We start from the raw sequence: 12,065 nt of genomic DNA, 5'->3' as shown, positions 1-12,065 counted from the left end.
GGACAAAGATCCCCTGGAAATTCCACAGGTCTACTATAAATTTCTTCTTGAGGCTCCAGCAAAATGCACCAATTTATTTATTTATTTATTTACAGTATTTATATTCCGCCCTTCTCACCCCGAAGGGGACTCAGGGCGGATTACAATGAACACATATATGGCAAACATTCAATGCCAACAGACAAACAACATATATAGACAGACACAGAGGCATTTAACATTTTTTCCCAGCTTCACGATTCCGGCCACAGGGGGAGCTGTTGCTTCACTGTCCAGTAGTGGCTGTACTTCCTCATTCCATTCCTCGTGTTTTGTTGGCAGTTTTATGATGTTGTAAATTAGTTAAATTAGCCTCCCGCATAAAGCGTACCTAAATTTCCCTAATTGACAGATGCAACTGTCTGCATAGGTCAACAGCAAGCCAGGATATTTAATGGTCGGGGGCTTAACCCGACCCGGGCTTCGAACTCATGACCTCTTGGTCAGTAGTGATTTATTGCAGCTGGTTACTAGCCAGCTGCGCCACAGCCCGGCCCAATCACCATCTTCAGTAAAAACATGTGCCAGCAAGGATAGTGGGCCGCTGGATCTCAAAGTTTTTGTATTGCTTTTAAATTAAAGCCAGTAAAAAGAAGAGAGTGCTCACTTTTTTCCTGTCAGGAGCGACTTGAGAAACCGCAAGTCACTTCTAGTGTGAGAGAATTGGCTGTCTGCAAGGATGTTGCCCAGGGCTCACTAATTTGACGAGTGAGCCAAGCTCACTTCAATCTCAAGAGTCGAGGGAGGGAGGCAGATCCTGCAGGGGGCAACAATGAAGCATATTTCTTTTGTCTCCAGTCAGTCAAGCTGCTTATCTTCCTGTACTTTTGCATTGTGAAGTTGGAAAAATTTACCTACTGCATAACCCCATGACGACATGTGGATTATTACTGGTGTGCATTCATACATATTGTGTGACTGATGGTTCTCAAGTATATTTCTCATTGTGAAAAAAGGAGGGAGCCTGGTGACACCTTTAAGAATCCATCACGCACTTGTTTGGACTCCAATCAGCTTCTTTAAATGCACTTCTTCGGATGTGTCCAAAGAAGACAAATCTTGTGTTGTCGAAGGCTTTCATGGCCAGAATCACAGGGTTGTTGTATGTCTTTCGGGCTGTGTGGCCATGTTCCAGAAGCATTCTCTCCTGACGTTTCGCCCACATCTATGGCAGGCATCCTCAGAGGTTGTGAGGTATGGATAAACTAAGTCAGGAAAGGAAAGAATATATATCTGTGTAGAGTCCAAGGTGTGGCAAGAGTTCTTTGTCACTGGGGGCCAGCATTAATGTTTCAGTTAATCACCCTAATTGGCACTGGAAATGTTTTGTCCCTTGCCTGGGGGCATCCTTTGTTCAGTCAAGTCCTCATTGTGTTGGTTCCCATCTACTGTTTTGATTTTGGAGTTTTGTAATACTGGTAGCCAGATTTTGTTCATTTTCATGGTTTCTTCCTTTCTGTTGAAGTTGTCCACATGCTTGTGGATTTCAATGGCTTCTCTGTGTAGTCTGACATGATAGTTGTTAGAATGGTCCAGCATTTTTGTGTTCTCAAATAGTATTCTGTGTCCAGGCTGGTTCATCAAATGCTCTGCTATGGCTGATTTCTCTGGTTGAATTAGTCTGCAGTGCCTTTCATGTTCTTTGACTCTTGTTTGGGCGCTGCGTTTGGTGGTCCCTATGTAGACTTGTCCACAGCTGCATGGTATCCGGTAGACTCCTGCAGAAGAGAGAGGATCCCTCTTGTCCTTCGCTGACCGTAGCATTTGTTGGATTTTCTTCGTGGGTCTGTAGATAGTTTGTAGGTTGTGCTTCTTCATCAGCTTCCCTATGCGGTCAGTAGTTCCCTTGATGTATGGTAAGAACACCTTTCCTCTGGGTGGATCTTTGTCTTGACTCTCATGGCTTGTTCTTGGCCTTGCAGCTCTTCTGATGTCTGTGGTGGAGTATCCATTGGCCTGTAGAGCCCAGTTTAGGTGGTTGAGTTCACCTTGGAGGAGGTGAGGTTCGCAGATTCTTTGTGCACGGTCTGTCAGGGCTTTGATTGTGCTCCTTTTTTGACTTGGGTGATGGTTGGAGTTTTTATGAAGGTATCTATCTGTATGTGTAGGTTTTCTGTAAAAGGAAAACTGCCATTTCTAGATGTTCTGGTCATCCGCAAACCCAATCAACAATTGGGCCACACAGTTTACAGAAAATCTACACATACAGATAGATACCTTCATAAAAACTCCAACCATCACCCAAGTCAAAAAAGGAGCACAATCAAAGCCCTGACAGACCGTGCACAAAGAATCTGCGAACCTCACCTCCTCCAAGGTGAACTCAACCACCTAAACTGGGCTCTACAGGCCAATGGATACTCCACCACAGACATCAGAAGAGCTGCAAGGCCAAGAACAAGCCATGAGAGTCAAGACAAAGATCCACCCAGAGGAAAGGTGTTCTTACCATACATCAAGGGAACTACTGACCGCATAGGGAAGCTGATGAAGAAGCACAACCTACAAACTATCTACAGACCCACGAAGAAAATCCAACAAATGCTACGGTCAGCGAAGGACAAGAGGGATCCTCTCTCTTCTGCAGGAGTCTACCGGATACCATGCAGCTGTGGACAAGTCTACATAGGGACCACCAAACGCAGCGCCCAAACAAGAGTCAAAGAACATGAAAGGCACTGCAGACTAATTCAACCAGAGAAATCAGCCATAGCAGAGCATTTGATGAACCAGCCTGGACACAGAATACTATTTGAGAACACAAAAATGCTGGACCATTCTAACAACTATCATGTCAGACTACACAGAGAAGCCATTGAAATCCACAAGCATGTGGACAACTTCAACAGAAAGGAAGAAACCATGAAAATGAACAAAATCTGGCTACCAGTATTACAAAACTCCAAAATCAAAACAGTAGATGGGAACCAACACAATGAGGACTTGACTGAACAAAGGATGCCCCCAGGCAAGGGACAAAACATTTCCAGTGCCAATTAGGGTGATTAACTGAAACATTAATGCTGGCCCCCAGTGACAAAGAACTCTTGCCACACCTTGGACTCTACACAGATATATATTCTTTCCTTTCCTGACTTAGTTTATCCATACCTCACAACCTCTGAGGATGCCTGCCATAGATGTGGGCGAAACGTCAGGAGAGAATGCTTCTGGAACATGGCCACACAGCCCGAAAGACATACAACAAGACAAATCTTGTCCATTTAAAATTATGCTGAAGAAATTGGACTAGTTTTAAAAATGCCACAAGACTCCTTCATTCCTTTAAAAAACCACCTATTGGAAGGCACTAATCTTTAACACTACCTAATTTGTTGAACAAGGGTTGAATGAAAAGTAATGCCTCCACCTTCGTAACTCCTCAGCAGATGGTATGCGGCAGGTACTGGCTTGTTCAGTAGACTCTCCTCTAAAGTTCCATTTGACGGGAAGCCTTAGCACTGAATGGTTGTGTTGTTAAAATGCGAAGTATGGAACCCTGCACAGACAGTCGGTCAATGCGACTTAAGTAACGTGCAGTCATTGAATTCTTGACAGCAGATGGTGTCACCCCAAAGGAGATTCATCAGAGAATGTAAGCTGTTTATGGTGATAGTGTTGATGTGAGTACAGTGCATCATTGGGAGAGTAAGTTTAAAGATGTTGAGATGGGAACATTTGACTTGCGTGGCAAAAAGTTGGACGTCCTGTGACAGCAACCACCGAGTTTCACAAAAAAAAGTTTGACAGATTGATTCAGGATGATCATCGTATCACTCAGAGAGAAATTTCAAGCATAATCGGCATTTCACAAGAACGTGTGGGTCACATTATTGCTTTGCTTGGCTATCGGAAGATCTGTGCAGGATGGGTACTGTGAGACGCTGGTTGTGGAAACAGAGTGTCGACTTCTTCTGTGACGGCTTCAGAAAACTTGTTCATCATTGGCAGAAATGTATCCAATTGTCTGGTGATTATGTGGAAAAGTGAATTTCTGTGTTTATTAAAATATTCCCATCCAAACCCAAGTAACAAAGTGGAAGCATTACTTTTCATTCAATCCTCGTATTACTGGGCCCTGTCCTATTTTGGTTCAGCAGCTGAAGACCCCGTGCAGACAGTACTCAATGGTTCAGTTTTTCCTGGGCTGCTTCTGGCTGTCCCAGACTTTTCTGCCTTCAGCTAAAGCTCTCAAGGCTCTCTGAAGCCCTGGAGGGGGTAGGACAGGAGTGGGCACAGTGAGGTCCTGGAGCCTTAGTGATCTGTATATGTGAGTCTCAACTTCTCAAAATGTTCTAGCAGCCCTTTCCCCACTCCCTCTTCCATGTGAAAATAATTAATCTTTTCCTGCAACCCTCCTGGAACAGCAATTCACTTTAAATAGGTTGTGCCCCCCACTACATTTTAAAATACCCTGTTTTCAAACTACAAATAGAGTTTCATACTCCTTGTTTTTGTTATTAGGTTCAGTTTTTTTGTTTGGTTATATTTGACAGTCCATTTGGCTGAATGCCAGGATAGAAACATGCCCCTAGACCTAGTTGAGGTTGCTCATTTTGGGGAGAAAACCTAAACCTCATGAAGTCAACATAACACATCTACACAACAATGAGGAAAGATATCATGCCAACACAGCATGTACTTCTTTCTTCTGAAAATTCCCTGGTCTAGATGAGATATAAGGGTTCATTGGGCAGCTGATCATTATTAACATTGGATCTTTCTGTGGATAGTTACATGTGGAGCCAGGGTGTTTGGTGCTTAGAGTACTGTGTATCCACTCTGGCTTTTATTCTGAACTAGCTTGGGGATCCGGCAGTGCCTGGGTCATTTGAGAAAGGCATTGTTTGCCGGTGTTCCAAGCGTAGTCTCAATCCAAGGTCAGCTGGGTTCAGTGGGTGCGGGTGAATTACAACTCCCATATGCAAGTCCCATTGTCCGTGGTCCACCCCCCTCCAAACAGTGCCAGGATGGAGAGTGGGTCATGGGGGCTCTGTGTGGCAAGTTTGGTCTTCATCAGTCATTGGTGGGTGTTGCAGTGGTCTCAGGATGTGAGTGAAGGTATTAGAAGTTCCATCATCCATGTTCCATCCTCCTCCAAACCACACCAAGGTGTAGAGTGGGTCATGGGTGCTCTGTGGGCCAAGTTTGGTCTTGATCAGTCATTTGTGGCAGTTGTAGTGGTCTCAGGAAGTGAGTGAAGGTACTGAAAGTCCCATCATCCTTGGTCTGTCCTCCCCCAAATTGCACCAGGGTGTAAAGTGGGTCATGAGGGGTATGTGTGCCAAGTTTGGCTCTGATTCGTCATTAGTTAGAGTAACAGTGGTCTGTGGGAGCGGAAGCGTATGAAAGTACTACAAATCCCATCATCCATGGTCCCTGCTCCCCCAAACAGCACCAGGAATAAGGAATAATTTGGAATAAAATGCAGAGTGGAAGCCTTGTTTCCCCTAGAGCTAACCATATCACTTCATCTCGAGTGTTTCCTTGCCTTTTTGTTCCAACCTCTCTAGGGCAGTGGGCAGCCCATTGGTCATGGATCCCAACAGCATCTGCCGGAAGACCAAGCGGCTGGCTGGCAAACAGGCTGAGCTCTGTCAGACGGAGCCTGAGATTGTACAGGAGGTGGCCAAAGGCGCCAAGCTGGGTGTGCGGGAATGCCAGTACCAATTCCGCTTTCGCCGCTGGAACTGCACCAGTCACAGCAAATATTTTGGCAAGATTTTGCAGCAAGGTGAGTTAATTATGTTGCTTGAGGAGACAAATTTTATCTTGAGAGTTCTCCCTTTTGCCTTAAGGATAGACAACTGCTCATCCAAAAAGAGGTCTTGTAACGACAGAGAGAAGAAAAAGGAATATCCTTCAAGAGAGGGCCACATACATGAGAAAAAAGCTCCAGAAATGCCAGTGCTAATGGCCTAGAAGATTGCATTCTACAAAACTCCTTTCAGTTATCAAGATATCAAGGCATGGTGGGAGGATAAAAATTGCTTGCTTCACTGGAATATAGGAGCATTGGATAGCTGTAGAATTGTTTTGGTGCCTTGGGGAAAAGCTCAGCTTTACTTAATATGCAAGACATTATCAAACTGAAGCTTATTCTGAGCCGAACCATGAAATCCTTTCATAACTACTCATTAGATATCAATTTATAGCTATCTCAGACTCCTCTAGGAGGAAAATGTTTTCCACAAATATATGATCAGAGCATTACCATTAGGTTTTCTTAATGGTGTCAGAAGCGACTTGAGAACAGACTACAAGTCACTTCTGGGGTGAGAGAATTGGTCGTCTACAGAGACGTTGCCCAGGGATGCCCGGATGTGTTGCTGGGAGGCTTCTCTCGTGTCCTTGCAAGCTATAGCTGACAGATGGGAGATCACCCTGTCTCCCGAATTAGAACTGGCAACCTTCAGGTCAGCAACCCAACCTTCAGGTCAGCCATTCAGCCAGCACAAGGGTTTAACCCATTGTGCTACTGCGGCTCTACCATTAGGTGTAGCAAGGCGAGTGCCTCGAGTAGTAGCTACTGGAAGTGGCAGTGAAATGTTGGACGTCAGAGCATTCCCTCCAAATAATATTTCTGTGTCTCCCACACATGACATTTCCCTTCATTCCCCAATTTTTCAACATAGCAGAGAGTGGCACTGACATTCGTTCACAATAAACCACTTAAATGTGGTGTATTCACATTCCCTTTATAAACGTATTTGTCCCCTCTCTTTAAATGCTCTTCCCCAGGAGAAAGCAAAATAGGAATTAATTAAATAAATAAAAGTAAATAAATAAACAGAAATCTAAACCCTAATGCTACACTCTCAACTGAAATTTTACGTTACTACAATACTAACAATTTGGCAATTGTTAGAAGACTGTATTTGGTGTGGGGAGAGAATCCTTATTTGAGGGCAAGGCCCTCATTTTGTTACCCTGCTGCTATAGCCCTAAAAGCTATATGAAGCCATAAGGCTTTATGGGTTGTATTGAGAACTTTGAATTTTGCCCATAAACGGACTAGTAGCTGCTGCCATATTGTAACAAGAGAGTGATATGTCCCAGTGAATGGTCTGGCTTTCAACTCTTTCTGCCAGCTGAAATTTCTGAGTCCTGAGCTCCCTGAACTGCACTTGTCACTGTAAACTATCCTAAAATGGATATACCTGTGCAATTTTCACATACAATGAACTACATGTGAGTTTTGGGTTATTTCTTACAAACAAATGCTTTCCATCAAAGAAACTGTACGAATAAGTTTTTCTGTGCCCACAGCCTTCAAGTGAAAATATTAGATCATATCGAGAAAGAGAATGTATATGAATTTAAGGGTTGCAACATTTAGTTGATTAATTGCTTTTAAACCGTTTGATCCATTAAAAAAAGTTCCTCCAGGCATCCGATTTTTAAATCAAATTGTAATTATTGTAATTGAGAGTACTTATGAATACGAACATAACAAGTTATTAGATGCATTCCCCCTTCTCTTACACTACAGAAGAAACGGCCCTTTTGAGATCTTCTTCCTGTGACTCAGTCATGGGTCATCTCAAGCAAATACATTTTCCTGTATCATTGATGTTTTGTTCCCATTCAAATGTACGTGCATGTAAATAATTCAATAGTTGTCAAAGGCTTTCATGGACGGAATCGCTGGATTGCTGTGAGTTTTCCAGGCTGTATGGCCATGTTCCAGAAGCATTCTCTCCTGACGTTTCACTCTCACATCTATGGCAGGCATCATCCCAACCTCTGAGAATGCGTGCGATAGATGTGGGTAAAACGTCAGGAGAGAATGCTTCTGGAACATGGCCATACAGCCTAGAAAACTCACAGCAACTCAATTCAATAGTTAATGATGTTAATAAAATTTATAATTAAGTAAAATTTCTTCAATGGAGTGATTGCCCACTTAAAAACAAGTAGAATTGGCACTGCTTTTACTTTTGTTTAAAGGGAATCATTGCTTGACCATTCCTTTCACAACAGTAGTGGGCAACATGTGGCTCTCTGCATTCTGGACTACAACTCAAATGATCTGCCACCATTGGACATGCTACATAGATCTGATGAGAACTGCAGTCCAGCCACAAGATTTGTACTGACCACACATTCCACTCTCCTCCGTTAACACTTTAATTAATGTTTTCATTGTTTCCTTCAAAAGGCACAGCCAATGCTGCTCCAGTGTAAGGCAGAGGGATTGCTGGGTCCTTGGGGAAGACACAGGTTATTGCTACAGGCCAAAGGTTTACTGCTGTGACATGTCTCCTTGTCCTTGTAATGAAGCAATTATGGATGCTCCCAGACAACACAGCAGCTTTTAATAAAGCCCAAGAATGTATCCCTGTCTGGGAGTGATTTACTACCCCTCCACCTACCCTCCGCATAGACTGTGCTCCTACATGTCCTTATAGTTTCCTCCAGGCTTCCCAGCAACCTGACAAGAACGGAGCTGGGCAATAAATAATACAGACCCCCAGAAAGGCCCCTTGCCATATAATAATACTGAAAGGTGGCACCTCCTCCCCCCACAGTTGTACCCCAAACAAGAGGGAAAAGGGAGGTCAAAAGGGCAGGAAGGTTCCTCCTCTGAAGCTCTTGTGCCAGTGGACTCACTGTAGGTATGATGGATTTAGCCAGGCTCATAAAGGCCAAATTGCAAACAGTTTTAAAAAAATCGACAATATGATGTAGTGGTTTGAGGGTTGCACTAGGATTGTAGATATCCAGAGCTCAAATCTTCACTCAGCTATGGAAATAACCTGATTGACCTCGGGCAAATCTTTCAGCACAAAAGGAAGGCTATGGCATATCTCCATTGAATAAATTTTGTCAAGAAAATGCTAGGATAGGGGAAGTATACGTTGGAATAAGAGGAACTGGAAAAACCACCTCTGAGTATTCTCTACCTAAGAAAAGAAATATGAAATGCATGGGGTTGACATAAGTTGAAGGAACATACAAAACTGAAGTTGACTTGAAACTTCATAACAATAACAAGAAAGGTCCCTTTGGAGGCAAGATGTGTGTCCCCTATTAGGACATGAATGTATTATATGAATATCAGTGTGTATGAAGAAATATCAACAGAATTTGTGGACACCTACATGGAGGTGTCAAATCTCATAATGTTCCAAGAACTGCAGGTGTTTCCATTGTCATCCCATGATTTCCTAAAATGGCCAAGTAAGGCCACCTTTCCCAGTGAATATTTTTGGCCTTCAAATCAACACAGCTCTGAAAAACAGGTTCAGAAGGGCCAGGCAGGTGGAAGAAGCAAAGACTCCATCCTTCCTTGTCAGCTATCCCACCAATAAGAGGAATCCCAAGGCAGTGAGATGGGCAGAAGTGATAGCCCAGTTGCAAGTGAGCCCCTGGAGTACACACTGTTTTTATTCTTCAGCATTAACATGACTATGTTAATAATTAAATCCATGGGTGGATAAACACCTTAGCAGAAACAGAGTAAAGGGACACAGGGCAACACTAGAGAGGTAGTATGGAGAAAGAGAAAGGCCCTTCCACACTACACAATTATAACACTACTGTTCCACTTTGTGGGGCCCCTGGTGGCACAGTGTGTTAAAGCGCCGAGCTGCTGAACTTGCGGACCAAAAGGTGCTAGGTTCAAATCCCAGGAGCGGAATGAGCGCCTGCTGTTAGCCCCAGCTCCTGCCAACCTAGCAGTTCGAAAACATGCAAATGTGAGTAGATCAATAGGTACCGCTCCGGCAGGAAGGTAACGGCGGCTCCATGCAGTCATGCCAGCTACATGACCTTGGAGGTGTCTATGGACAACGCCGGCTCTTCGGCTTAGAAATGGAGATGAGCACCAACCCCCAGAGTTGGTCACGACTGGACTTAATGTCAGGGGAAACCTTTACCTTTACTTATTCCACTTAACTACAGTAGAGTCTCACTTATCCAACACTCGCTTATCCAACGTTCTGGATTATCCAACGCATTTTTGTAGTCAGTGTTTTCAATACATCATCATATTTTGGTGCTAAATTTGTAAATACAGCAATTACTGCATAGCATTACTGCGTATTGAACTACTTTTTCTGTCAAATTTGTTGTATAAAATGATGTTTTGGTGCTTAATTTGTAAAATCATAACCTAATTTGATGTTTAATAGGCTTTTCCTTAATGCCTCCTTATTATCCAACATATTCACTTATCCAACATTCTGCCGGCCCGTTTATGTTGGATAAGTGAGAATCTACTGTACCATAATAATAAAAATACTATTTATTTGTATACCGCCCTATCTCCCCGAAGGGACTCAGGGCGTTTTCCAACATGTATGGCAAACATTCAATTGCCAGAAAGAAAACCATACAGATAATACATAGAAGTAGTCACATTTAACAATATAACACAACCTAATTAACTTAACAACCAAAATAACAACTAACAGCATCCTAAAATGCCAAAAACCTATTAAAACACGCTAAAAGTAAAAATAAAACATTAAAACGCCATTTCATTGTAGCTCCATCAGTAAAATGTTCAACAAACCAATGGCCAGGATTATAAGATGAATGTGGCTAACTATAAAAGGGCTGGGCTAAGGATAGTGCAACAACGTATCATAGGGCCGGGGAAGTGGACGAAGTGCAGGACGGAGTGCTATTTAGTTACCTAGGGACTGGGCCTAGGGACTTAATCTTTCTTCAAAATTTGCTGGAACATCCAGATTTTCAGGTCCCTTCGGGGAGATGGGGCAGGGTAGAAAAATAAGGGATAAAAATCAGCAAACGGTGACTTGTTTCTGCATTTTTTGTTTGCAAGTTAGTATAGTTTGTGTATATAAGTACGCTGTAGTAAAGGTAAAGGTTTCCCCTGACGTTAAGTCCAGTCCGACTCTGGGGATTGGTGCTCTTCTCCATTTCTAAGCCGAAGAGCCCACGTTGCCCGTAGACATCTCCAGGTCATGTGGCCGGCATGACTGCATGGAGTGCCGTTACCTTCCCACCGGAGCAGTACCTATTGATCTACTCACATTTGCAAGTTTTCGAACTGCTAGGTTGGCAGGAGCTGGGGCTAACAGCGGGCGCTCATTCCGCTCCCGGGATTTGAACCTGGGACCTTTTGCTATGCTGTAGTACTTAGTTAATTTTAGGAACTTACATTTTGCTTCTCTTGGTATTTTCATTGTTCTTTTGCTATGATTTCTCCTTTTTTGGAATAAAAATAGTTTTTTAAAAAAAGGAATCCTGGGATTTGTAGTTTGAAGAGGCACCCAACCTTCTGTCTGAGAATTTTAAATGCCTCTCCCTAAACTGCTGCTTCTTAAAATGTAGATAGAGCACAACCCCATATGGGGTCCAATGATTTATTTTCAGAAAATGTTTGCTATTTATATCTATTTTATATACCTTTATACCTGGGGTCACGTAAATATTTCTCTGGCGGAAAGGGGGTTGTGATCGGAAAAAATGGAAAAAGCCCTGCTTTAAACCACAAATCTCAGAATCCCATGGGACAGAACCATGGCAGTTAAAGTGGAATCTTAGGCTGGATCTACACTGCCCTATATCCCAGGATCTGATCCTAGAGGAGCCCCTAGTGGCTCAATAGGTTAAACCAGTGGTTCTCAACCTGTGGGTCCCCAGATGTTTTGGCCCTCAATTCGCAGAAATTCTAACAGCTGGTAAACTGGCTGGGATTTCTGGAAGTTGTAGGCCAAAATACCTGGGGACCCACGGGTTGAGAACCACTGGGTTAAACCCTTGTCCCAGCAGGACTGCTGACCTCAAAATTGGAGGTTTGAATCTGGGAACAGGGTGAGCTCCTGTCTGTCAGTTCCAGCTTCTCATGCGGGGACATGAGAGAAACCTCCCACAGGATGGTAAAACATTCGGCTGTCCCCTGGGCAACATCCTTGCAGAGGGCCAATTCTCTCACGCCAGAAGCCACTTGCAGTTTCTCAAATCACTCCTGACACAAACATAATAATAATCCTAGATTATCTGCTTATCCCAGACTGTCTTGCAGTGGAAACTCATATCATATCAAGCAGACA

The 12,065-nt window shown here is 43.4% G+C and overlaps 1 protein-coding gene across 2 annotated transcripts in view; it reads left to right on the top strand.

Moving 5' to 3' along the window:
- Nucleotides 1-12,065, top strand: part of wnt6 (Wnt family member 6) — a 69,662-nt gene that overhangs the window by 47,146 nt on the left and 10,451 nt on the right. The window contains exon 2 of one of the 2 annotated variants that reach the window (XM_062967295.1): nucleotides 5,558-5,773. In XM_062967295.1, the coding sequence (XP_062823365.1) occupies nucleotides 5,575-5,773 (199 nt within the window). In that variant the 5' untranslated portion in view covers nucleotides 5,558-5,574. Of the gene's footprint in view, nucleotides 1-5,552; nucleotides 5,774-12,065 lie in introns of both variants that reach the window. The other variant, XM_062967294.1, reaches the window with a different exon arrangement.

Source organism: Anolis carolinensis, chromosome 1, assembly GCF_035594765.1.
Source record: "Anolis carolinensis isolate JA03-04 chromosome 1, rAnoCar3.1.pri, whole genome shotgun sequence".
Taxonomy (NCBI): domain Eukaryota; kingdom Metazoa; phylum Chordata; class Lepidosauria; order Squamata; family Dactyloidae; genus Anolis; species Anolis carolinensis.
This window is presented reverse-complemented; position numbering and strand designations above follow the sequence as displayed.